This window comes from Oenanthe melanoleuca, chromosome 3 (assembly GCF_029582105.1).
Source record: "Oenanthe melanoleuca isolate GR-GAL-2019-014 chromosome 3, OMel1.0, whole genome shotgun sequence".
Taxonomy (NCBI): domain Eukaryota; kingdom Metazoa; phylum Chordata; class Aves; order Passeriformes; family Muscicapidae; genus Oenanthe; species Oenanthe melanoleuca.
In genome coordinates, this window is record NC_079336.1 from 32,557,511 (window position 1) to 32,584,256 (window position 26,746).

A 26,746-nucleotide genomic window follows, 5' to 3' on the forward strand; every position below is an offset into this window, starting at 1 on the left:
GCTTTTAAAGAAGTCAGCACACAGGTCAGCAGGAACTTGGACAAGAGACATATCAGCTGTCTGAAATCTGTCCTCCCCTCATGAAAAATGCAGGAGAAGGAGACAGTTTCTTCTTTCCACAGATGGGAGCACTCCTTCCCACCCACTCCTCCCTACAGCTTGTATTGAAAAGTGGTTAGTCATAGCAGGACACAGACACGTTCGTGCCTGGATGATGAAACTCAGATGATAACAAGAACATGTTCTTGTCTGCAGGCCAGGAGACAAACACGTGGTTCCCCTGCAAGCCAGATTTTATAATTCCTTTGTGCCAGGGAGAGCAAGTCACTTTTTTAAGCCTTAGTCAGCATTTGGGGAAATACAGCGTTTTTACTTCCCAAACAAGCTTCTAGATGCTCTTCTGCCAAATTTCCATTTTGTCCAGGCTTCTATTTGCTCACAGGATAATCACACACACACACACACACACACACACATACACAGAGCTGTTGGCCATGTCATCTACAGAAAGCCAACCAATATCAGGACCAAGGGTTGTTGCTATGGATGAAACCAATGCAGAAAGCCAATTACTCTGTGGCTGGGGCATGTACCTGGCAAGGAGAAAACCCTCACCTTGAGGTCTGGCCCTTGAGGTCTGTCACGTGAAACACGTGACATTAATTTGCAATTCAGTGAGTAGTAGCTCATCATCTCAATTTGAGTAAGACACTAACAAACTGATCTAAATATATTTACTTGTTTGGTTATGATTCTCCTCTGAAGATGCTGTCCTCACTTTGAGAAGGCATGCACAGCACAGTGGCAAGAAGATGAGTGTTCCCTGCATTTGGCAAGACACAACACACAGGGGGTAGGAAAAACCATGGTGAGCCTGTCTGGGGGTGCAGCTACTGACCCTGTTCAGGTCTTCACACTCAAATAGAGAGGAAACACAGCAATTTGCTGAGCCTTACCCATTTTTAATCCAGAGAATTAGGATGCAGCTGTGCGCTCATCATCATAAGGCTCAGCTATAAGAACCATGTCCCCTTTATCCTGCCCTGGGGCATTGTGAATGCTGCAGTGTCAGGTGAGGCACTGTGACATCAGGGTTCTGCTCCCCACCTGCCTTCCCACCCAGCACCCTTCCAAGGAATGCCTTTATGGTCCCTGGGACAGTCCCTGTGCCCAGGAGGGTGGCCTGACCCATGGTTCTCATACACTGAAAACACCTGGGAATGGTAGTGATGAAATTACTGGCAGGGTTATTCAGATACATAAAAGAAACTATAAAAGACAATCCTCTAGCACACGCTTGGTAATTAATTGGTTGCAAATATTGGAGGAATGAGTGCAGAAAATTGTAGATGTGGCACTTAGGGACATGCATGAGCAGGTGGCAGTGTTAGGTTAACAGCTGGACTCTATGATCTTAGATGTCTTTTCCAATCTAAATGATTCTATGAGTCTACAAAAGTCATTCTCATATGCAGCAGACCCATCAATCAGTGTCAGGACCTAAACACATTTTTCCCCTCAAAGTATATTGTTGTGGTCAACATCTTAATGAGTAGGAAACTAGCAACAAGATATTTACTTTGATCAAGGTGTTTATTGCATCTCAGAGGGCACACATGCACTGGGGTTTTTTTGTTTTTGGAGTTTTTTTTTGTTTTGTTTGGGATTTTTTTAAACTGAAATACAAAGAAAAGCCATTTTGAAATTAACTTTTTATAGAACTTTCCCATTACAGTGTATGTTATCCCCACAGCAAATTCAGATACAACCACTTTTAATGGTACCATACATTGATTAAATAGTTCATTTGAAAGACTTAGGTGAATATCTTTCCAACCCAATATGCTTTTACAGAGAACTGCCAAGCCACTTGTAACACTGATCAACAGTGACCTCATTGAAGAGTCAAGATCTTACACCAAGCCATCAGCAGAAACAGTATGAGAACAAATAAAAATTAAAGAAACACAGTATGTACAGTAAAGGGCATGGATCTCTGGATCAGAATTAAATCTAATCACCAATAGTACAAAAGCTACTCACAGCGCATTCGGGGCAATGAGAAAACACTATCCTAAGGCATACACAGGGAAGCACTAAATTAAGAGATGTACAGAAGAACTGAACAGAGATGAGTAACATCACTTGTAATGTTTTGACTACAGATATACCAAAAAGTGCTCTCATATTTGAAATCCCTTAATGCCAGCACAACCATGGTTGCTCTTTTCCCAACTACATGGAGAGAAACTGACCCTTTACTTATTTTCAGTGCATTTAGCAAGAACTGATAAATATGCCAATTATAAATGCAAAAAAACTTAAACAATTAAAATAGATTTTAAAATAAAAACAGCAATAAATATGGTATTCTTTCAGATATGATTTTTCATTCTTGGTAAATCGTTGAAAAAGTATTTGTAATGGAAGTTTTCCTTTATATTACTTTAAATTATTTTAACATATACAGTGCCACAAAAATAAAACATTTTATTCACGACAATTGAGATTCCGGTGACTGGGAAAAAAAATGTATTCTGCACAATTTTGTAAGTATTTTCTTTACTATCTGGTATTATCACACTATGTTTTGTAACAGATAAAGGAGAAATTGAGTCCTAGGGAAACTTTGGGTGTCCTCAAAAAGTTATATACATTGAAACCTTCAAAAACCACAGACATTGCTCCAAATGGCTCACCAAACAACAGCTGCATAATCTGCCCCTGTGGGATAGGTTCAGAAAAGCACTAGAAGGCATCAGAAACATACATCCATTGTTTAAATTGTAAAACACAAATAACCCAAGTACACAAATTTCGAGAGAGTAGGGATAACAGCTAAGGTAGTACACATTCCTAATGTTCACTTTCACAGCTGTGCTACACGTTTCAGGAGGAAGAGAAAGTCTGAGTAAGCACTGGGTTTGGTACTGGTGGCTCACTGAGAAACTCTGAGCATCCATTTGTAGACTCCAAACGCACATTTTTAGCATCCAGTCAGAAAAACCGCAGCTGTGAATAGAAAAAAGTTTTAGATGAAAACTCACACAATGCGTTTTCAAATCTGCTCATCTCTCCACACCTCAAAGGATTTACTATCAGATTCTAGTGAAATAGGAGTCTTCCCACAGCCAGTTATGAATCTCTCTATTATAAATACCAGTTGAAAGCAGTGAGTCCCAGCAGGGAAGGTGTATCTCCACTCCTGTCTGTCTCTGCCAAGTGCCAGGTACACCTCCCTAGGGCTGGAATTTGGGGAAGGATGAAGTGGGACTGGGAGATGCCTGCTAAGAGCAGCCTAAATCACTGCTGCCAGCTCCAGTGCAGAATGGGCTCAGAACACATTTTAGAATTAAGCTCTAGGAAGGAAGAAAAGTGACCCATGAAGGCTTTAAAGTTATGTAACGATTGTCCTCTCCTCACCTTATTCTAGACACATTACTCTAGTCTTAATTATAAAATGCATACCTTATTTCTGCATTATTATTTTTTAATTGGCTTAAGTGTTTAATTCAATTTTATATTCCTACTTGGCCCTCCAGAACCATCAGAATAATGTTTTGGCCTTTATTTTCTTCCATTATGCAGTTCTGGTTTTATACTTCTCCATTTTTCTTTTCTTTCTTTTCTTTTTTCTTCTTCCCCATTGTTGCTCTACACAGCGCTGCTCAGGACCTCACAGCCTTAGCATTCAGAAAAGCAGTGCCTTGAAGAATTGTATGGCAGGGAGAACATTGGCTGGCAGCAGTAAAAAGCTGCAAACACCTTTCCCTTGATGACAAGAAGATGTAAATTTTTCCCCTTTTAGCACCTTCACACCTATGATACCAAATCTGTTTCAACACCCACAAAACTGGAACAACCCTCTTTGGCATCATTTCTTCCCCCAGTATTTGTTCCCTATTATCATTCTAGTGTTTCAGTAATTGTTTCAATAAAAATACCAATCATGAATGCTTGGACTGAATGGAAGCAAGGTAAAAATGGAAGTTATACATTGAAGATACTATTTTATTTTTCTTTTTGCCAAAAGCATCTGTCAAGAAAAGTTATCTGTGAGTCAAGCTTTCAGGCTAAAGTTACAAGTGTGGACAGAGAATTTGGTTTTAGTTACAGTGCATGTTTCTAGCTCTGCAGATGTGATTTTATCTGTCATATTCAACCTAAACAACATCTGTGTGCCAGACATGTACCACAGTGTGACATGCTCGTGCAGGCAGCCACAGAATACCTTATCATTTACAAGAAATCCTTGATGTTAAGATCCGCTAATGGGTCCTTTGCTGGAGGTTTCTTGGGGCTCTGAGTAGCAGGAGTTGGGCTTGGAGAAAGCTGACAAACACCAGCCAGGAAGGCAGGAAAAAAACAAAGCAGATAAGAATACACAAGCATTAGATAGGCATAGGCAGAGCTCACACAAGCACATTGCAAGCATACAAAGTTCTCATTTGTCTGCAAGTTCAGTGTGGTGCCATTTTCCTCAAGCATTGTTTGGATTCCATCCTTACTACAGGGTTAACAATGTTTGGTAGGTTTAATGGATAGGGCTATAGACACTGCAGATCCTAGTTAGCACAGCTTCAGATCACTCCTTCCCTGTTAGACAGAATGGTGTTAGGATCCTCAACCCAGACAGAGGACAAACAACCGTTAGATGTTAAAAACCAAGGTTCAGAGCAAGCAGAGCCATCCTGCAGGGTATGACTGAAAATCCCTGTGACTGGCACTTAAGTACAAATTATTTGACATTGATAATGTAAATAAGAGTCCAAAACAGACTGGAAACATGACTAGATTATACTAGGTTCCTCCTTTGATAGGCATAAAAATCAACAGTTATTCCACAGAAAACATCAGTTTTGAAATTCCATGGAACACTTCTGACTAAAGTGGTCAAATGGTTGTCCCATTCTGTCCTTAATCCTCCCCATTCCTATCTCAGCTCAGGACACAAGAGGTATTTTATATACAGCCCTGGCACCTTGATGACCAGTCTTTTAGAAAAAATCATCTGTCTCCCATAACACTATTCTTAGTATGTGCAGAGATAATTTAAGGTGGGAGGAAAAAGCAAGACTAAGTATATTTTTACTTAGAGGAGTTCCAAGTTATTTCCATTTCTACTCAGAAAACCTTGGCGAGATTCATTGGGAATGAAGTTCCCTACTTTAAAAAGTGTGGTTTGCTATATGTTGGTTGCTTAGTGTTTTGCAAAACAAGGGAGGTAGTCTGGTTTCCAGGGCTACCAGTGAGATTATACAGCTGCAGCATCAATTTCCATCTCCCTCCTTACTTTAAAGGCAAGATGGACTTCTGACTCACAAAAAGCAAAATACTACAGCTAAATAATTTTCTGCCTCTCCCCTGGAAAGGCCTTGCCTTTTCAGTGTTGTTACAAATCAAGCTCTATTTGAAGTGCTAGCCTGGGACAGGTGTTACAGTTTATGCTGATTCACCTGCTGAGTGTAGCTATAGGAAATTTTGGTAGGCTGCTAACAAAATAGCAATGCCTGAGAGGTCACTTGGAGCCTTAGTCAAATATACTCCAAAACCAGGTCTTGGATGTAGTTAGCTGTAGGAGACTTTTCAAACCTGTTCCATGGATCTCATACAAGGCAACCAAAAAAAAAAAAAAAATCAAGGTGGTTCATGTGATTTGCTGCAAGGCAGGCAGCTGGTCCTTTAATGACATCTCATTTACAGACCCAGAGCTAGAGGTGAGCTGAGCTGATGCACACACAGAAAAGCCACTTTCTAGAGACAAGGAGAGCAATGAACCATTTGTGCAGCAGCACTGACCTGTACACCAGGGCCAGCGGCGGCTCCAAACGGGGGCCTCATCATGGGCTGCCCGTACATCACCGGCTGCTGCGGCATCATGGGCACCCCTGCACCTGCTGGGGGCTGCAGAAAACACCAGTCAGCAGGGGCTGGCTAGGGAAGGAGAGCAGGGCAGCAACAGAGACTCACCATCCCAAACGCTGCTCCTGGCTGTGGGACAGGTGGAGTACCTCCTGCAGCGGGAACAGCACTTGCTGGAGGCACAGCTCCCGCCTGAAAAATAAATGAAAAGAAAAGAGAAAAAATAAAAGCAAAAATCTAACAGCAGCCATCTGGAAACCATATAGTCTCCAGCATTCTCAGAGCTGTTCTGGAAAGTAGGACTGTTCTGCAGCACATATGCAGCCTCAAAACCACAATGCTTCAAAGCATGAGAGAGCTGAATGAGTCCTTATGCTCAGCTTGTTTCTTTGTAAGAAAGCAACGATGACAGACTCCATTCTCTTCATGAACAGAGTCCATTTACTGACTACAACTCAAAAACACACAGTTCCTTCTCCTTCTACATAGTATAAGAAAGCATCCCAATTTCATAACAGCTGATATGCTTTGCCACTTATTGTAGCATTATTTTGTAAAAGCTTAAGCAGATTGTAAAGCTAAAGGAAATAGGTGCTATAGTCAGTTTACAGTGAAGAAAAAATAATTATGGACCAAGATTCATTTAAGGTAGAGGATAAATTCACACACTTAAACCACGATCAGAACCATTTCATATTTTACTAAGAACAGTTTAGTTCATCTTGCTATGATTTTCATTCATATGCTTGACTTTTTATGATTTTCATTCAAATAAATAAAAGACAAAAAACCCCTTCTCCTCCACTAGAATTCAGGAAGAGAGAACTGTTAGTTGATATACAGCACAAGAACCCATTTAAAAGCCACCCCACCTCACTTATCTAGCACAGCCTACACATCATCCCTTTTGGCTCCCTTCTCTGTAACTTCTCATGCAGTCTTCTTATAGCCTTGAAGGCATCAAAACCTTTCCTTTTCACAGATATATATATATATATATATACAATCCAAATTATTAGCAGCTCTGGAGAGAGGCAGAAAGCATTCAAGGAACAGATGTAAAAATGGCAGTAGGATTTCATAACTGCTCTTGCATGGCCTAAGCGTACTGGCACAATTTCTCAAGCTATTACAGGAGCTGTATGGTCGTGCCTGTGCCTCCACATCCTTGAGTCAGTAGCATCCCACAACACTTGGAGAGCAGCTAGCACACTTACAGTTCAAAGCAGAGTGTGTCCCTGGAGATATGCTGGAACTACTCACTGCACAGTTCACTTATGTGAGTGCTCCATTTTAGTGCCCTTGGTTGATCCTTGCTTCCAGACTAAAACATGCCAGTTTCTTAGGAAGCTGGAGACAAGTCAAGATAACCTGTCCCAGACTCATTATCCAAAACCACTGCATTTTCTGCCTAAGAATTTATGAACTCTATTCCAGTCTGAAAGTTTTCTGGGGAGCATTTCAGTTAAAAATTGTACTGTGCTAACAGAGTCCCCAGCCTAAAAACCAGGATCTGGACACTCAGGTATGAAAAGCAAGAAATTAAACCACACAGTTTAATGACATCAGATGCAGTGGTCTGACTGCTTTCACAGGAACACATTGTAGCTCAACATCCAGCTAGGCAGATGCCAAGAAAATGGCCATACAAACTAAACCTACTTTTGCCTCTAAGAACTAGGTCATTCCATTTGATGTGATTCTGCTGATTTTATTCCTGGAATTGAAAGGTCACAAGAAAGAGAAGAAGTGACCAAAAGTTAAATGGTTCAACAATGACATGAAGAAAAGCTTCATTTTTGTTTTCATATTTATTTTGCCTGCAGACCTGGGTTTCTTTGGATTCAAAAAGTACCTAAGTGCATGATTTCTAAGAAATACATACAACACATACATTTCATGAAATGCTGTCAAATTTACCCAGCTTCCCAGAAAGACTAGTTGGTAAAATTATTACAAGATTAGGCTGATGCTGCAGAAGCTTGAAGTTTCAGGCAGTACAAGTCATCAGGTAGTTCACATCCAAGTAAAGCAGTAAAGAGATAATTTTCAAGCTTATTGCACAGAAATGGTTATCACCACTGCCATGTTCAACCCACTGGCTGAGAATTGTCTGTTGTACAAACAGTCCAAGAAGAGCCATGTTAGAAGCTTCTAGCTAGTTTTAAGCCAGCAGTAGTAACTGTAGTGCAGGTGAGGTGCTGTTAGTATCTTCATGTTTAGTAAGTGCAGTAAGAGATTAAAAAAAATAAAAAAAACACTTACACTGTACAGTATTGCCCAGCCATTCTATTAAGAAAAAAAGTTGATGTTACAACTAACACAGTAAGTGAAGTACAGAGAATTCTTGTATCTTCCATAATGTTATGGGATGTGCTCAGAGTCATGTTAACACCTGGCTGTGGCAGCAAGGAACTGAATTTGTCATGGTCCCCCTTCAAAGTTCTTTCTTTCCTTTGACACACCAGCCTCATTCAAATGGAGGCTGTTTTAAGCCTTGTGAGATGTTTGATGAGATGAGGTACTATCCCTATTCAGATTACTTTTGGAGATTATACATGATCAAATTGCTTATGTACCAAGTTTAGATTTTTAGCTCAATTCGACCCTCTTCTCCCAAAATTACTGCCTTCTGATACTTTTTACAGGGTAATCTTACCTTTTCCAACTGCTTTACCCTGCTAAATAAGCTACCTACTCCTGATCTAACATCAGTTACCTGATCAGTATGAATACTGTGTAGTCTTTTGATCTACTTCATTCAGTAAAACTTGAGAAAAACCGATTTATTTTCTCTCCTTATAGGTTGTTAGCTTTGAATCAATAGCATTTTATTTTGGGCACTTGATCTGGGCCTGATCCTGCCCAGTAACATGGCTAACCACACTCTTGGAAATGCCCACAGGTATTAAATGTACAGGAACAGCAACATCTTGATACATAAGCTAGTGTATTTTTCATTTACTACTCAGTGGTTTATTTTTACCAGCTGTAAATCTGTTCTTTAAAAATGTGACTTGAAATACTCATATAGTTTACACAGAGGCAAACTCTTTAGCCTCAGTAAAGGGGAGCAGTCCCTACAGGTATGTTTGCACAGTCTCATCAAATATTTGAAATCCAAAACCAGTGTTATCCATGGATTAACCACCTACCAATGGACCACCTGGGACACCACCAGTTGACCATGTTGCAGGTGCTACTTTTGGCTGCCAGTTGGCTCCTCCTGTTAACTTTCTCTCTCCAGCATTCCACTGAAGGTCTCCCCTAACAGAGAGGGAGAGAGGCAGGCTATTATTTGCATACTTCCACAGTGAAAATGAAAACCAGTTACAGCATACATTAGCATCAAACGTGCAGCTACATTAGCTTATGGTGTATGCAGTTATTAACAGAAAGATATACTTTTAGTGACACTCAGTTTCAAGGGTTGTTAGCAGTAGACACCAGAACACTCTAAGCTGAAGTCAGTTACATGGTTATGGCCTTGTGGTGAGAATTAAAGAGAAGTTTTACTTAGTATTGACTGAAGGTAACATATGGCATATACCCTTGCAAAGTAGGAAGAGGGACTGTACTGCCTATTCTACTGGGGCCAGGCAGGAGAGCTGCCTGCTAGATGTCTTTGAAAGGCCATTTCAGTGCTGCAAATCTTGCTCAGACAGCTGAAGAAGGAAAGCATTCAGTTCTGCAAAAAGTTGATAGATACAAGAGAAACAAATCATTCACAGAACAAAAGGGCTGTTGCAAAACCAGTTTTTGTTACAGGCTGCTCTACCCAGCATAAAATAACACCAGTTGAAAAAAGCAGATAGAAGGAAGCTGCATTTTGGGGCTAAACCTCATGATGGTTTTGTACATATCCCTCCTATCGAGAGGAACAAAACATTCTGAAGCCTTGCACACAGAGGAAGACTCAGGGCACAAGCAGGCAGTTAGATTAGGAAGATAAAAAAATAAATGCAATGTTGTAAGTATTTCTTTTTGAAAAAAGAAACTTATCACTGCATGGAATGAACCTCTTTTCTATTTTGGAAGTATTTCAATGCCTACACAATAAGTACATCCAGCATCTGTAAAAATACAACAAACTATTATATATTAGCATAGATAACTGAGGGGAGCTGTACAGTTTATTATCTGGACTATTCATTCATTATAAGCTGTTTGGAAATCAGCTACCCAACATGACAGTAATTTCCAGGAAAAAATAAATTCTAACATTCAGATTAAAGACAGCAAGATTATAAACTATATCAGTAACACTGAACCTTAACTATTCAGGGAGCCTGTACAGAATAGAATATTCGCTTCAGAATTTTTCTGGATTGGGAGGTTGGGGCTTATAAGCAATTCATTGTTTCTTAATAAACACTGAAATAGATGTAGAGCTACACAGAAGAGTAGAAAACTTCCTTTTCTCTTTAAGTACAGTCGAACTTACTTTTTAGAAGTAGTACCAGAAATTCCAAGATCTGAAAATTGCAAGAAAAAACAGGAAATAAAAAAGAAGCCACGTGTTTAGTAAATTGAAGCGTGTCAAAGTAACAGTTTACATTTAATTGCACCTGGCTTATCAAGAAAAAAATTGTTTTGGCTGTCTTCATTTAGACAGCATCAAAGAACTGGCCAAATCTACCTAATCTTTAGAACAAACATCTGAGAAACCTTGCAGATATTTTGCACTTGAGAAAGTAATTTTTGCTTCATAATGAAACCAAAGTAACTATATTTAGGTCTACAAACGTTAAGTTATTTAAGAGCACCAAACTATTTACCATGAATGAAAACACTAGTTTCTGTTCCTCATTACACATATGGAAATAAAAGTTGTATTCCACATACACATAAATGTATTGCATGTAAGTTTTGCACTGTTTTATCTGCTCTGTCATGCATGGAAACTCCTAATAGTTTCCTTAATTACCCTTTGGAAGAAGTCTTAAGTTGATTAAAAAAAAAAATATTACTCTTCTCACAGGACCACTATACGTCCTGTAACTCATAAATTGCTGTTTGATTTTCTCTTCCAAGCTTGGATACACCAAATGACTTGCAGAAGATGTTTCAAGGGATTAAGAGTCTTGCTAACTTCTAAAACACATTATTTTCCCCCAGACCTAACAGCCATGTCTGCATCATGCATCTTTGCTGTGGTGTGTTTACATATACTAAGGGAGTATTCCTTTTATACAACCTCAGCAGGATTACACCTTAGCCTAGATGGGCTTCTGTTAGGTTTTTTTTGATGGCTGCAGCTATTGATCTCTAATTACAAAGGGTCTAGCCTGTTTTCCTACTACAGGAAAATACATTTTTAAGTTTAGCATTTCAAGAACATGTTTGGTAAGTTCTCTGCCTGAGAGAAGGCCTGTTCTTGAGTGCACTCATCACCCCACTGCAACTCTTTCCTTCATTAAACATGAAGTCAGCTATTTGTGTCCACCAGCTTTGCTGCTTAAACTGCCATCAGACACTTCAGACAATTTCCACCTTTCCATCTATTACAGAGGGGCACATCCATTAAGGGTAGAATGTGCCTCTGAAATGTTCCTGGGATGGCCACACATTACAAACCATACCTACCAAAAAAAAAAAAATGCCATTATTTAACTCAGATCCAGGCTCCAAGAAGGACAAACCCAGACTAAGTGAATCAGATATCTGAACCAAGCCTTATTCCTGCTGAGAGCTTCCCCAGTTTCCAGAACAGAACAGGAAGATACTGAAGCAAGCTAAAATAGACAGGTATTTGGCTCCATGAAAAAGCAACATGCATGCCATACCACTTAAACCCAAAATTTGTCACTTACTGCCTACTAGGTTAGCAAGAGATGAATCAAGATCACTTCCAAGGCCTTTGCTTGCTGCTGCAGCAGGGACTGTTGCTGTGGCTGTAGGTGCTACAGGTTGACCAGAGGGAACCATAGTTGGCATAAGAAGATCACCTAAGCCATCAAACACTGGAAGTGAAAGGAAAGTGAGTTAGAAGAGCAGCTGTGATCAGAAATGCACTGCCTGCTACTCTGCTGTTGCTCAATGAACACAGCACAGACAACCACATCACAAGTCTTACCAAAACACCATTTGACATTAAAAGTAATGCCAACAAGGGCATGCATGTCATTTTACTAGACACTGAATGTACAGTAATCCTCAAAAAGCTATACCAATGAAAATTAATACAAGAAGACATGCCTAAAAAGGATTTAATTGGAACGTTGAATCTACATAGATACAGCACCATTCCCACATGACACTATTTTTCTTACAACCATCCTTACAGAGATGTCAGATACACACATTTGTCAGGAGATATTCATTTAAAGATCTTTAAAATGAACATCTTGTGGCAAATACCAGTCAGAATTACTGTGGCAATGGCAGACTTACACCTTGACATCTCACAGCAACACGATTGGCAGTCTCAAGATGTTACTCTTCACTTGCAAGCAGCAGGGAATTGGGAAAACCTACTAACATCTTATGAGATCAGAAGGAACCAGAACCATCCACACAGACAGTGCTATTCTCCTTAGTCCAGTCATCTAACTCAGAAGTTCATTTTTTAGATCCCTTGAAGTCAAACTGCTTGGTACATCTCATGCCTGAGTTCTATCTTCTGATCTGTATTTGAGGTACATGCTAATGTTAATTCAACAGGGAGGGGTAGCATGTGCACTGGCAAGCAACCAAATAACCAAGCAGCAGTACTATTTCCATCTTTTTTTCTTGTACGGTTGTAGAACTCACCAATTTTAAGTTTGTAGCAAGGACCCAGCATGAAAAATATAGAATGGAAGAGATGCAAACAAAATGATAGCAGTGGTAAAAGTTTAAGCTTATAGTCAGGCAAAGAACTCTAGGCCAGTTTCTGTTGTGTGTACCCTCAGGTGCCATGCAGGCTCCAGAGCACCATCAGCAGCAGGGGCAAGATCACTTGCCTGTATACTTGATATACAGAGTAGTCCTTTCCTTGTGTAACTTCTGATTCATGCTATCAAGCACATGCAAGGATGATGTATAGGCTAATTTGTTTTTTACTGACATGGTAGAATAAAAAATGGGCACAGAGAGCTCTTGGGCACACACCAGCCTCATCACCACCCTGAGATTCTTCCAGTAAGAGAGAAAAAGGAGGTCACTGATATTGCTTGTACTCAGAGCCTTAACATGGTGTCATTAACTCATCTACCACACAAAACACATTAGAAAATTCACAGGAAGAAACCCTGTGGCTCACCTGATGCATCAAACGAACTGCCAGTTGTTGGAGCTGTTGTCCCAAAAGCTGCATCAAAGTTAGGCTGTAGTAATCCAGTTTGAGCTGGAGTGACTGGGGATGGTGACGGAGAGGGAGAAATAAAAGAACCTCCAAAGCCTTTAAAAAACACATAAGAGAGATGAGGACATTAGAGCCAGCCTTGATAGACTGTGTTTACCAACACCTCAGTCTACAGAGAGTGGAATGATAAAGACAATTCTTACTAGACCATTTTAAAATAAAGAACATTTCAGCAGTCTATGTGAGCTTCCCTATATTTACTAGGCTTACTTCAGTATAATGGAACCAAGAAGCCCTCATAACCCAAATCCTAGCCCACAGCAAGTCTCATGTTCACAGTTGCTAACCTTGAATATGGAAAAATGCACTGGGATCAGAGATCTGCCCCATTCTGTTCTTGACATGAGTTTGTCATGGAATAATGTAGGTTGGAAGGGATCTCTGGAGGTCAGCCAAGCTGTTTGGTCAGTCTAATCAAATCAGGTTGCACAGACATTTGCCTTGGCACCTCCAGGAGGAGATTTTACTGGCTCTCTGGGTGGCCAGTTGTCATATCAGACCATTACAGGATTAAATGAGTTTCCCACACACGTTGCCTTTTTTTACTATTTTGTGCATCTCCAAGAAGAACCTGGCTAGTCTCCTCTGCATACTCCTGTGAGTTTAGACATCTATGGGGATTCCCTTTGGCCTTCCCAAGGCTGAATGAGCCCAATTCAGTCTCTCTGCATATGCCATATTCACAAGTCACCATCTCTGTGGCTCTCACCCTGGTATGCCTTGATCCACATCAAGAGATTCTCTAATACATTCCAGACTACCCCTGCCCAGCTGCATTCCCTGTTTCACTTCCAGCACATACTGTGGTGGCTCCAGTTGCCCAAATGCCAAAGCTCATGATAGTGATGCATTCTCCAGCTGCCTAAAAAAGGCTTCTTCCACTCACCTCTTCTTGAGGAGGTGGTCTGCAGCAGACACCTGCTAAAACATGACTGAAGCTAGATCATCACCTGCCCAAGGCAAAGCTTCATGCATTCAACTATCTGCACAAAAGTGCTAATCTGCAGAATCAGACAAGAAGCATGTTGACCAGATCCAGGGATGACAAAGTCAGTACACTGCTGCAATTCCTAAAGCACAGGAGCCATCTAAAGAGTCTGTCTTTCCACTTCCTGAGTGAAAACAATGAGCCTGGCAGAAGGGTGTGATCCAGTACTCATTAATAAGATTCTGTTTAGAAAGTTCTGTAACCTTCTGCAAAGACCCACAAACTGTCTGTTTTTCCAGCTATAGGAGAGAAGACTCTCCATCTTCTGGTGAAAATTTGTATGATGACTGATCCTAATTCCATAGCTTTTAGCCTTGCACGATTTAAGAAGAATACCAAGCACAGAAGCCATAAAAATTCTTTAACAAACCAGGTTCCTAGTCGTCTAGAGATTGCACAAGACCCCAAGAAAGTCTGCAGAAACAGCAGCAGCTGAGTTAGATGTGTTGTCTGGACACCCTCAACTGCCTGATTTTGAGGTTTCTTTTACACAGTCAAGTAAAATTTCATATAAGGACACATTATTAGAATGCACACCAGGACACACATGCACACAGTTTAATTGGATAGAAAGATCTAGAAGGGAAAATGGCTAGACTGTTGTATTTATCAGCACAGTTCTAGTTTTTTCTGCTGAAAGGCTTGGAGTAGGAAAACATTTCTTCCAAGTTTCCTAAGCAAGCCAAGTGCAGAAACTTAATTGACAGCAGAACACTTAAGACAATTGTGAATAGTAAGTATACTCATAACATTATGCATATAAACACTTAGTACAACCAAACACTTATAAACCATGAAGGACAAGCCTTCAGCCACCATATGAACTCCAGACACTCCTAAATTTAAAACTGGATTACACTGCAGGCTATACATCTGCCATTATCTAGAGTGAACAAATGTTTAGCAATATGCTGCAATGTTTATAGACTCCCTCTGTCCCCAAAAAAAATTAAAAATCAAATCTGCTTACAGCCCTTTGGAATGTATATTCAAAGCATAAACAAAATAAATTTTAAAAAATCATCTATTCACCCCAGCTGCTTCAGGTCTGCTTGAGTATTTAGACTTAGAACACCCCTTTTATAATTTAGGTTTTGATTTAATGCAACTCATCACATTCAGACAGCACATTGCTGAAGTTTAAAGCATCTGGAGCACAATTCCTACGTGCATTTAAGCTTAGTTATGGAAAACAACATAAAATATTTTATATTGTAGTGTTTGCATAAGCAGAATTAGCTTCTGTCCAACAACCTTGTTGCACCCAGTTTCCTGATAACACATGCAACTGCAAAAGACAGTCATGTTCCAGAATCTATTAGTTAAAACTGATCATGGCCTTAAGCCATCCATAAACTAATACAAACGCCTATTGAAGCAATATGAAAAAATAAAGGTAGTCTTCTACCTTAAAATCTGAAGCAGTCTGTCCTAAAGCTTTAGCATGCATTTACACATATGTCCCAGTTTAAGAATCTGGCTTGCTGATTGAGAATGGATGTATAGCTTATTATTACCTAGACAACTTCTTTCTTTCTGTGGCACAACTATGTCCACACTCCAAGCAGGTACTTGAAAATGTACCCACCAATTTTACAAACTGTGCTGTTTTGGGCTGGGGTAGTATAAATTTAAATCATGACACAAATTCCCCTTTCAGAAACATGAGAGAATTTAAGACAAGTCTTCTACCAACCAGAAGTGCATGTGTTAGGATTTTGCTCTCTACAAACTTCAGACTGGGATGGGGACGAGTCACAGCTGTTTAGCTCAATCATTGCAGCCACTACAATACATGGAATAGCACTAATTTTGGAGAACAGTACACAGAATTCAGCTGAAGCTGCCTATCTGTAGGGTGCAGACTAAAACACTCCAGTTACCCAACCTTTGATATAGAGTGTAATAGTGATTCAGCACTAGCAGAGACCTTATCTCACCCAGTATAAGGAGAGGGTCTCTATCACTTCTCTGCCCTTGTGCTCAGAAAATCATGCTCTCATCATCCCACTCTCCTTGGCTAAATGCAAGACTGCTAACAAGTCAGTCATTCCAGCTACCAACATTTAGGTGTTCAACCCAATTAAAGAAACCAAATTGAATGAACTCAAAGTTTAATTAGCAGTAAGGAACAAGAAGTATAGCCTGAAATATTGCTTTAGTACTGCTACAGATAGCCAAAGAAACTTTATGGAGACATTCATACTCAGTGAATAGTACAGAAAAATAAGGCTGTGTGGGAGGTAGGAAAACAAAGAACATGGAAAGAAGACAATTAGCTTGTAATTCAGTATATTGCCTCCATTATAAATCACTCTAGTTTTAATTAAAACATCTAAAGTACTAAGAAATTTGTTAACAAGTATTTTATTCCACTATCAACACCCAAGGAACATAAAACATCTCAAACACCATTTCTTAGTATTGCTCTAAAGTAACAAGTTTTTAGAAGTTCTTTATTACCAGCAAGTAGGTCTGCAGAAGCTGAGGAACTAGAAGCAGCCTGGGTTGTGGGCTGGGGTTCAGAAGCACTACTTCCAAAAGCATCTAAAGGGAATTCCAGAAAGCATCAAGAAAAAGTGAGGCATTCAATATTAAATACATCAATTCATCACTTATCAAAAGATGACAAAAGTATAGCACTTCAAACATCAGAAGAAGAAAATGAAACTGCTTGGCCATCTTATTGCAGAGCAGTACCATGGATGCAAAGTTCAGGTGGAAAAAAGGATGTACAACAAACCAGCACTTGAAAGAAACCTCTTCTCTTTTATTTGGACCTCTTCTCAGATACAAATCAAGCATTCAAGACAACAGGGCTTTGGAGATGAACGCTTTGGTTGAAAGTTCACAGAATTCCAGCCAGAAGCTCACATGAAATCTTTTTAGAGGAATATCTCACTAAAGTTTGAAATTCACTGCTTCTAAGCACCACTTCTGTTCTTCAACATGCCTACAGCTGGTCATGCCCATCCTAATTTCCACCTTGTCAAATCCTGTGATTCAGATATACCCAGTTTGAGACAAGTCACCCTCAAAACTTCAGCTGCTTGGAGAAACGGAACAGAGAGAAAACAGCATGACCATGGAGACTGGCAAAGAAGGAAAAAGGACAGAGCAGAATTTCACTGGACATCTGAGGAAGAGCCACACATGCACTGACTGGGGACAGAATGGCAAGTGTCATGACAACAGAAGGACCACACTGACAGCTTATTTGCAGTTCGTTATGGTGCAATTGAAAGAACCAGGCATGCCAGGCTCAGCCCTAAGGCCACACAGAAAAGTTGTGAGAAGGGGAAGCCCGCAGCTTTAGCAAAGCGCAAAGGTAATTGAAATGAAGTGATTCAACTCTGAAGTGGTGAGGAAACAAAAATACCCACCACCAAATAGGTCAATCACACCTGAAGAATCCACCTTTGCTGGAGAGGCAGTGGGTAGAGGAGAGGGGGCTGCAAATGCATCCACTGCAGTAAGCATAGGATAAATAATATTTAGTATCAGCAAGGCAACAATGATAGCTAAATATTTCAAAGCCACATGGGCTCCACCAGTTAGAACCCCAGGTTTGGTAAATTCGGGTAATAGTCTCCAGAACTGCAAACAGAAAGTGTTACATTTCTCACACAGCAACTGATAACCACAGTACTTTAAAGAAAACATTGCTTATTTTCTTATGCTTAGAGGAGGCTTTCCTCTCTCAACAACCACATCACTTACTTACTGAACTTCAGTGTCAGCCACTTCATGATTTGCATCTTCAGCAAGTGCACATCTTGTGAGCAAAGCAGCAAACCCAAAACTTAATATCTCTTGATATTTCAGTTTAAAGATATGAATAGGCAGTAAGTTGGCTTTTTTTTTTTTTTTTTTTTTTTTTTTACTTTTGAATAAAATCCAAACCCAGGAAGTATGTGGAAATGTGGAATGGCCTGTGAAAACAAGCACTCACCAGATAAAAGATCACCAGTGAGAGAACTCTCAGGCACAGGAGAAGCTGCAGGTTGTGGAGATGAAAACGTATCTTCCAGAAATGAAAGAAAAAAATGAGAGGTAAGTATCACTCAAATCAATTTACACCATTGCACAGCCTCAAAGCAGCAGAGTATTGGAAGAATTATATTTTTACCTGTACCAAAGAGATCTATGCTAGGAGTAGCATCTGGTTTAGGTGCTGCAGGTGCATCAGGAGCAGACTCAAATAAATCTAAGGCCAAGAACACAACACATCTAACTCATTTTTGAAAGGCAGGACTTAAAACAGAAGTTTCCAATTTTGCACATCACATTTGAAATTAATAGGCTCTCTAGTTTGAAAGCCTAGCACACAACACGCATGCAACAACAAATTGCTCACTTGGTACTCCTGACAGATCACCAGAATCAAAGAGTTAAAAACAAAATTACCACCAAATATATCTAGAGCAGGAGGAGCGGAGGTGGTGGCGGTAGCAGAAGTGGTGGCAGTAGTAGTGGTAGTGGCAGTAGCTGTAGTAGCAGTAGCAGCAGCAGCAACAGCAGCAGCTGGAGAAGGAGTTGTTGCAGGAACTGGAGTGGCTGCACTAGTTGTAGGGGTAACTACAGGAACAGCAGTCTCTGTTGGCTTCATAGCAAAGAGGTCCAGCTCAGGAGCAGCCTCTGCACTACCTTCGGATGGGGCAAAGGGGTCTTGTAAAAAGGAGAGGGGAAATATATGTGTATGCATACTTAGGATCAGTGAGGGAGGAAGTCAAGAACACAGCAACTATAGGCAATGCACATACTGCAAATACACACACGCACACAGAGGAGGTCGCTCTAACATCTAGCTTACTTGTCCAGACATGTTACTTAAGTTTGTCTAAAATAAAGACTGCTTAAAAGGCTGAGCAGTCTAGTTACTAGAGAGGAGAACTTTCAAAGGCTCTTTGTCAAATATGACAAAGGACTGTCCAGGCTACTGCTTTACAACTCAGCACTGAAGAACTGTTCATTAGCACTACCAAATAAACACAAGGTCACTGGGACTTGGGAACAGGCAGTTTTGTTAAGCATGCTCTTCAGTCTAAGGTTTGTTTTCACCAATTGCAAACAGTATGAAATTTTCCGAAAAACACACTGCCATGTAGTTTAAACAAAAAAAAAACCAAAAACCAGCAAAACAAGAGACTATCTAATGACATAAAACCCACCATTTCCTGAACATGCATCAAGAGCTGCTGCTACAGGGGTTGGGGTAGCTGGTGCTGCTGCCCCTTCAGCTGCTGCAGGGGCTTCCCCAGGAGAAGCTGCAAAGGCATCTTGGGTGCAGTTAAAGAACAGAAATGAAAAAAAAAAAAAGAATAAAGAGAAGAAAAAATATAGTAAAAGAACCAAGTTAAATTGCATAGGAGATCCCCTTATACAACATGAATGTAACTACTCCAACAGCAAGACAAGTCATGCAGCGCAAAACGCTTCGTCTCTCCCCCAACCCCAACAAGCAGGTTCTAGATAGGGTTTGCAGATGGAGCTTCTTGGGTTGCCCACAATAAGCACAGTGAGTGTAAAAGAAGGCATTATTCTCATTGTATAAGGGTTCAGAGCAGCATGCTCATGTACTACCCAAAATCAACTAATTAACAAAATTAACTTAAGAGCAGATATTAACAACTTGCATGCTCAAAGCCTGTATTACATGTGATTAATCTGCAACTGTGAGTTTACTTGCATAGTGCTTTGCACTGTTATGAATAACAATCCAATTACTCTGGTAGATATCTGCATCTACCATTTCTAGTCTTTGAGCCAAGTCAGTCATGCAACATCTGAAAAATGGAACTTACTTGTTTCTTAACAGTATTCCAACTGGATCTTTCTGAAGCCATAACCTGATGCATAGGTTATATTTACTCAGCTTGCTTCAAACAGATCAAGATTGTTCATTTTAACTGATGGTTGGCTAGCCATAACCTGTCTGTCCTTTTAGGATCACTTCTAGGCCAACCAGCCAAGTTAGGGAAAGCAAGTAGTTTGGGGTTTTGGAATGACTTGCTCATGAGGTTTTTCTGAATGTTTTTTTTGTTTTGTTTGCCACTTGCTCTTTGACAGTTTTTTCTTTTTGTTTACCAGTTCCTAAGTGGCAAGGTTAAATTTCAAGCTATGAACAGCATTATTTCTAGGCTTAAACCAGCATTTGAGCTCTTAATTCTATGAAGCAGTCCTAATGGACAGTGCCATTTGGACTATCCTCATAGGCAAGCATTTTCTTCACAAGAAAAGACTGCATGATGAGGACTAAATACTTCAAGATGCTCGTAAAGGACATTTTTCTACTGCTACAAAAATTAGCAAGTTAAAAAAAAATCTGTTGGGGAATACTGCAATTGAACTGTCAAATTAGCACAGGAAAAAGCTTAACATGCTTCAACTTGAATGTCAATTTTAAAATGAAAACAACCATTTTAAAAACAAATTCGTGCCAGGTAACCTAAAAAGCTCAAAAGAACATGCATCGAAACTTCAACAGAAGATAAGAAAGCCCACTAGTCTTGTATAATAGAATTAAAATGAGTTAGTAGCAAAAAAGGCCTGCTAATAAGCCATTTCAACTATAATTCTATTTTTCAAGGGTTGTTCAACAACAAAACTGGATGGCAGTTGTGCAAGTACAAACATCAGAATGAGTCAAACATCCCAGTGTTGTCTGTGTACCAGACACTGGCATGCACTGTGTGGAAGGAATTCAGCACACAACTGAAGAGATTTGCAACATCTTGCTTGAAAAGGTGTTTTGTGTAACATCATGTGTGTTCAGTTTTGCACTACAGGGTGCAGAAGATGCTTTCAGCTTTCAGATGAAGGGGCACCTGGGCTCTTTCTAAAAAAATCATATTTGTGCCCACTCAAGCTTGTAGGCCAACAGCACAGACATTGATCAACCCTACTTATAATTATTTCCCAGAATGAAAGGATAGACTCCAGATAACATTTAAGGCAGAAATTCAGAATGTATAGAGCTAGTCAATAGTTTTATGTTGTGATCACTTCAGTCTCAGAGTGACACTTATTCCTGTCCAGGAGTAGGCTGTTCCACATGTAACAGGCATTGATATTCAGGTGGACACAAGTTCCTTCCAGCCCACAGATGCAAGGAAACAGTTTGGCACCAGCTTTATTTTTTAATGACACTGAGTAAGGTTCTTGCCAAGCAATGTATTTTTTAGCATCAGACTTGGGTTAAATGGCAGGTGGGGTAAACACCTACATTCATACTGGAATCTAAATGAAAAATATCGTAATAAGAACTCCTAATATTGGTTACTCTGATTAGTTCAAGAAATCTATATGAACATAGAGACAAATCAACCTGAACAGGTGGCCTTACAACTCACAGCTTAAACCAAGGGTTTGCCTTTGGGTTTTTCCTAAGTCAATGCTTATTAAGTTCTTTACAAAAGGCTCTGCTGCTCCTGAGCAGTTGCCCTCTGCTAAAATCTAACATGTAAAAATGGATACAATTAAATCTGAATATTTTATTGTTAAAAAAAGGACTATTTATTTTCTTTTATGTTCCTCCATATTGGTGTAGTAATGCTACATTTGCACATTCAGAAGTGGAAGAGATTTTCTTCCTTTAAAGCAGTTACTGCATTCTTTATATTTTTTGCATCTCCAATTTAAAAAGTGAATTTGGCTTTTGATTTCTAGAATCAAGTAACATATGGTCCTTGCTTGATTTTCTTGACATCCTCAAAACTTAAAGTGATGTTGCTGAAACCTTTGCAAGTTCACACTTCATGGAACATCTGCCAGGGGTGATGGGTATAAATTAGGTACTGAATTACACTTGAATTAATGAATATAGTTCTTACTGAAATGATGTGCAAACAAAGGGTTTTCAAATACTTTTTCAAAACTTTTTTTTCCTGAAGTAGTGCTTCAATGCATTTTGTCTGCAGCAAAATAAGTGTTCCTGCAGAGTGATCACTTTCATCTCATAGATTCAGGATTTATTTGCTGCCATGGCGTCAATACATGACAAATTTACTCACACAGATGATACAACTGACTTATAATCATTAATGTATTATGAAACGTGAAACAATCCTGTGGAAGTCACAAGTAGATGAAAGATCACAGAAACATATACAAGAAACTGTTCCCAGAGTTTTTTCCCTCTTCAGTCACCCTTCATTGCTTTTTGACATAGAAAACCTGACCTGAGTTAGAATGAAATATTTCACTATGCTCCGAGCTAGGAGATAATAATAATTATGCAAAGTGTTTGTTGTTTGTTTATTATTTATTAACTAAGTGCTAGCTTGCTATACCAGCATGTACCAGCATCAGGGACACTCATTAGCCCTTAACTGCCAAAACTCTTCATCACTTTGCCTGTAGTTTCTTCACAGGAAGACCAGAGTTCTGCCCATTTACAGTTTGAGTCATCCTAATGCCTAATAACTGATATTTGCACAGTGTCTGCCATGACTTGTTACTTGCACTGATTACAGAGTAATCCCACAACAAAATGTAAATCAAGAACACATTACACATGTCCAAAAATCCCGTGTCCAAATTCAATTACTGAGCGACATCTCAAAGTATTTTTTCTTTCTTCTACCTTTGCATTTCTCTTTCACGGGAATGATTCCAGCTGCACTTTGAAAACAGCCTCTCTTGTTTATCTTTGAAACATGATTAGAAGTTCCTCAAGTTGGCCCAGGTAACTAAAGCCTCCCTATTAATCAGATGGAATTATTTAAAAAAGCTATGCTGGATCAATCCTGCATTTCTCATCTGCTTTCCAATACCATATTAGCAATGAGCACATAATGCATTTCTTATCTCTCAAAGACAAAGCCCAGTCCAGGCAGCATGCAAACTCCTATCAGCCATACAGTGCAGTCAACAGCAATCCCAAAGCCTCCTCTACTGCTTCTTCCTTCATCTTGTCTCCCTTTCCCTGCAGCTTTCAGCTTCTTTCCCTACACAGACACTCCCTGAAGACTCTACATTCTTTCTCCTGAGATCACTGCTCCTGTACCTTCTTCTACCATACCTGACCACAAGAAATCTTGTGAGGCAACAAAGCACTGGCAAGCTGCAAGAAGTTAAGGTGACCTTGAAGTCTGTACCTCTAGCAGACCTCAAAGGTGAAATACCTACTTAATAGGATTAAGTGTAAGCATGTCTAGCATCACAAAAACTAGAGAACAGCAGTGTCTGGCCAAGAACAACCACTTCCTGTGGTCTCAAGGTAACAAGGAATGCTAGTATATGATGTTGGAATACATTTACAGCACAGCCTTCAGGAAAAAAAAATGAACAAAAACAAAGAAACAAAACACTCAAACCATGAGCAGAGAAATAGAAGTTCAGTACAGACTCATGGATCTTAGTCTGTCCACTGGGTGTCTTGAAGGCACTGCAAAAGTATCTTTACTGCTGAGTGTGTCTAGAGATTTTTCTCATTGAGAACTAGAGGTTTTCTGCTATCATAAATAATAGAACCTTGCTTCATTCTGAAGTGTTCCAGGAAAAAAAAAAGTCAGTATGCATCTAATATATAATCCACTGGAGATTTATTGCATTTGAGTGACAAATACATTCTCTTTAAAGGAAGAGATCAAGTCACAGAAGTCTGCATACCATAAGAGTGAAATTCTTTCCACACTGAAGGATGAAGCTCCACTTCCTAACGTGCGTCACTAAGTTATCTAATGATCAGTTAAATCTCTAGAAACTAAACACATCCAGGTCTCTGCCTGACAAGCCTGGAAGCAGGCATGATCTGGCAGTATCTGTTTTTCCAGGCACAGAGTAGTAGAAAAGGTAGAAAAAAAAATTGCATCTTGTTGCTGTAGTACTGGAAGAACAAGCACAGGTAGTTGTTTTTCTAACCCTGGCTCAAATTTACAGTGATTTCTATCCATTTAACTATTCTTTCATTTTTCAAAAAGTCATATACCTATTAAGAAATTAATTAATTTCTAATTTAGTTATTAAATTACTAAGTTAATAAGTTATTAATTCAATTTGAAGGTGTAGTACCCAAGACTGGCTAAACCTCAGTTCTTGCATACTGGTAAGTTCCACACTCTATGCATCTGCAGTTGTTAATGAGCACAGGCCCCAGCTTCTGCAACAGGCTCCTGAGAGCAACCAGCATCTCACTCTCTCTCACTTCCAGTGGCTTCCAAAACCTTGCCCATGACAATTCTGAAGATGCTTCTCAACTGGCTGACCTTGTGGCACTTGGATTATTATCAATCTTTTAAAAGGAGGGGTAAGCAGCAAGTAGCAGTAGTACTCCTTTCTTTACAGCACTTTGCCAGGGGATATTTTGGTGCTGTCTGTTGAAGCCAGCCCTAAACTAAAAAAAAAATTCTAACTGGGAACTTTCAGTCTTAAGGAAACACCTTTGTAGTCAAACTGCTTATTTATGAGACCTCTCTGACACTCCTGTTAATAGAAATGATAGATAAACACACCCCACAGAGAAGATACTGGAATTCAGTCTCGATAACAAATAAGTTACTACTTATTCCTGACATCCCCTGTCATTCTGGAAGAATGTATGAGAGAAGAGAAAACTAGAAAAACACAGTGGTCAGATGATCTTAAACATACTTTGTAAATGAGAAGATTTCACCATTACTAGGCTGGTATATTGTTCAAAAGAAACATAATTTCTGGCATGCTGTGGGGAAGCCTCCTGCTCCACAGGACTACCAAGAAAACTGACAACATACAGTGGGATATGTATTCTTACTCAAGTGGATAGCAGAGAACATTAGAAATGGAATGAGCAAGACTAAACTCTAAGAATATTTTTCTTTCCTTTCACTTTACATATTATTGTTTGCATTATTGTTGGCATTTAGTACAAGTACACCCTTCAATTTACTGGGTGAAATAAAACCCAGATTCAAGATTGCTGAAATACAGTAATTTCAGCTGGCTTGTTACTCTATTTGCAGGAAATACCCAAAAGAAACAAAACACAGCACAAGCATGACACGTAACAAAGGGAAGGACACTGTCACATCCATCCTCTTCAACTGCAAAAGCACAGCTGCTTTTCTCAAATTGTAGTAGAGTGCATAGTTATTGAATAATGTGGAAACAATTCCTGCTTACCCCCATGTGGACCTGAGAACCACTGTTCTTAGCAGTTCAATCATAAGGTAACTCAGTCTTAACATTTATGAGGAATCTATTAGCTAAAAGCACAGCAAACAGAGGTAGTTGGGCAGTTTATATTCCCTGTTCCACCTAGCATCCAACATACAGGCACTTCTGGAAACCAGAGGCTTTGTTACATAGCTGAGCTCAATATTGCTTCGACTGCATCTCGAACTGGTATAGAGCACTACAGCAACCAAACTAACCTCCAAAGAGATCCACTTCAGCAGTGGCAGCAGTGACAGTGGTGGCTGTAGCAGCAGCAGCTGTAGTAGTTGTAGTGTCAGTAGTTGGAGCAGCAGCTGCAGTAGGCTCTGGAGCAAATGGATCTGAAATCTGTGGCTCAGAGGTAACACCGGAAAGTGCAGCCAGATTATCTATATGCAACCAGGTAATGAAGATCAAACAGGAAAGGTAAGGGGAAAGGCAAAGACCACAGTGCTCAGCTCCAGAAAGCTGGAGCTTTTAGTAAGAAGTTTTAACATACAGAGGTCTTAGAAATTGAAAATACTACTCACCCTCTCCCAAGAGGTCTAGTGATTGTCCATTAAAATGACAGCAGAATAAAAAAACAGAGTAATTAGTAGAACTGCCAGATTGAAGATGTTCATTAGCCAAATGTTAATTCTAAATCACATGTCTAGAAGCATAATTTCTACACTTGCTTTTCTAACATTTAAGTAGTTATCCTGACAGGACAAAGCTCATTCTGTTTAATAACTCTTCAAAACAGAACCAGTATATCCCTAGAACCCTTCACAGAACAGGCACCAAAGCAAGGGTACTTTAGCGGTGAGCAGCTTGCAAATAGTGTGACTATATAGGATATGATACAGGATATGATACATGGCATCCCTAGTCCCCAAATATATTCTGAGAGAGAAGCAGGTGGCAGTTCTTGGACTTGGGACAACTGTTAAGTGCAAAATAAATATATAAATCAATAAAGCAGCTCCTCTTCAAGAGCTTTTTCTGCATTTATGATAGAGCAAACATGCTCTGCAGGAACAACTAACTCTGTTAACACTTGCTACGAGGAGTATGAATGTTGACAGCATAAGCATAAGCAGACTGGCTCTGCTCCAAGTTTGGCTCCTTAGTCAACTGTTTCTGGAAGCCAATGAAGCATCTTTAATGACAGACTTTTCCACAATTTGATGTCCTCTAATCAGTCAGATTGAGCTCAAACACAGAAGTTTTGCCTACATAAAAATCAACGAGTTATAAAAACATGTAAAAAAGAATGAGTTTGTCCTATTAAATTTTTATTCTGTAGTTAGGATAGTCTGAGCTCAACCACTACCTATTTACTAACTCAGTGCTGCTCCTAGATTCTCTGTGCACATAACAGGGTCATGGGTTCATCTGATCCATACTGAATAGCAGAGTCCTGATGCTTTATT

At 39.7% G+C, this 26,746-nt stretch overlaps 1 protein-coding gene across 5 annotated transcripts in view; it reads right to left on the minus strand.

Moving 5' to 3' along the window:
* Positions 1 to 1,583: 1,583 nt before the first annotated feature.
* SNAP91 (synaptosome associated protein 91) overlaps positions 1,584 to 26,746 on the minus strand; it is a 63,331-nt gene continuing 38,168 nt past the window's right edge. Inside the window, exons 14-29 of one of the 5 annotated variants that reach the window (XM_056488164.1) lie at positions 25,862 to 25,876; positions 25,550 to 25,720; positions 19,367 to 19,474; positions 18,603 to 18,863; positions 18,325 to 18,402; positions 18,148 to 18,219; positions 17,579 to 17,662; positions 16,659 to 16,742; positions 13,106 to 13,243; positions 11,676 to 11,825; positions 10,307 to 10,337; positions 9,018 to 9,129; positions 8,128 to 8,151; positions 5,971 to 6,054; positions 5,800 to 5,904; positions 1,584 to 3,012 (exon numbers count right to left, since the gene is read on the minus strand). In XM_056488164.1, the coding sequence (XP_056344139.1) occupies positions 2,998 to 3,012; positions 5,800 to 5,904; positions 5,971 to 6,054; positions 8,128 to 8,151; positions 9,018 to 9,129; positions 10,307 to 10,337; positions 11,676 to 11,825; positions 13,106 to 13,243; positions 16,659 to 16,742; positions 17,579 to 17,662; positions 18,148 to 18,219; positions 18,325 to 18,402; positions 18,603 to 18,863; positions 19,367 to 19,474; positions 25,550 to 25,720; positions 25,862 to 25,876 (1,532 nt within the window). In that variant the 3' untranslated portion in view covers positions 1,584 to 2,997. Of the gene's footprint in view, positions 3,013 to 4,237; positions 4,333 to 5,799; positions 5,905 to 5,970; positions 6,055 to 8,127; positions 8,152 to 9,017; positions 9,130 to 10,306; positions 10,338 to 11,675; positions 11,826 to 13,105; positions 13,244 to 16,658; positions 16,743 to 17,578; positions 17,663 to 18,147; positions 18,220 to 18,324; positions 18,403 to 18,602; positions 18,864 to 19,366; positions 19,475 to 25,549; positions 25,721 to 25,861; positions 25,877 to 26,746 lie in introns of those variants that run through there. The other 4 variants (XM_056488163.1, XM_056488162.1, XM_056488166.1 and 1 more) reach the window with 4 other exon arrangements.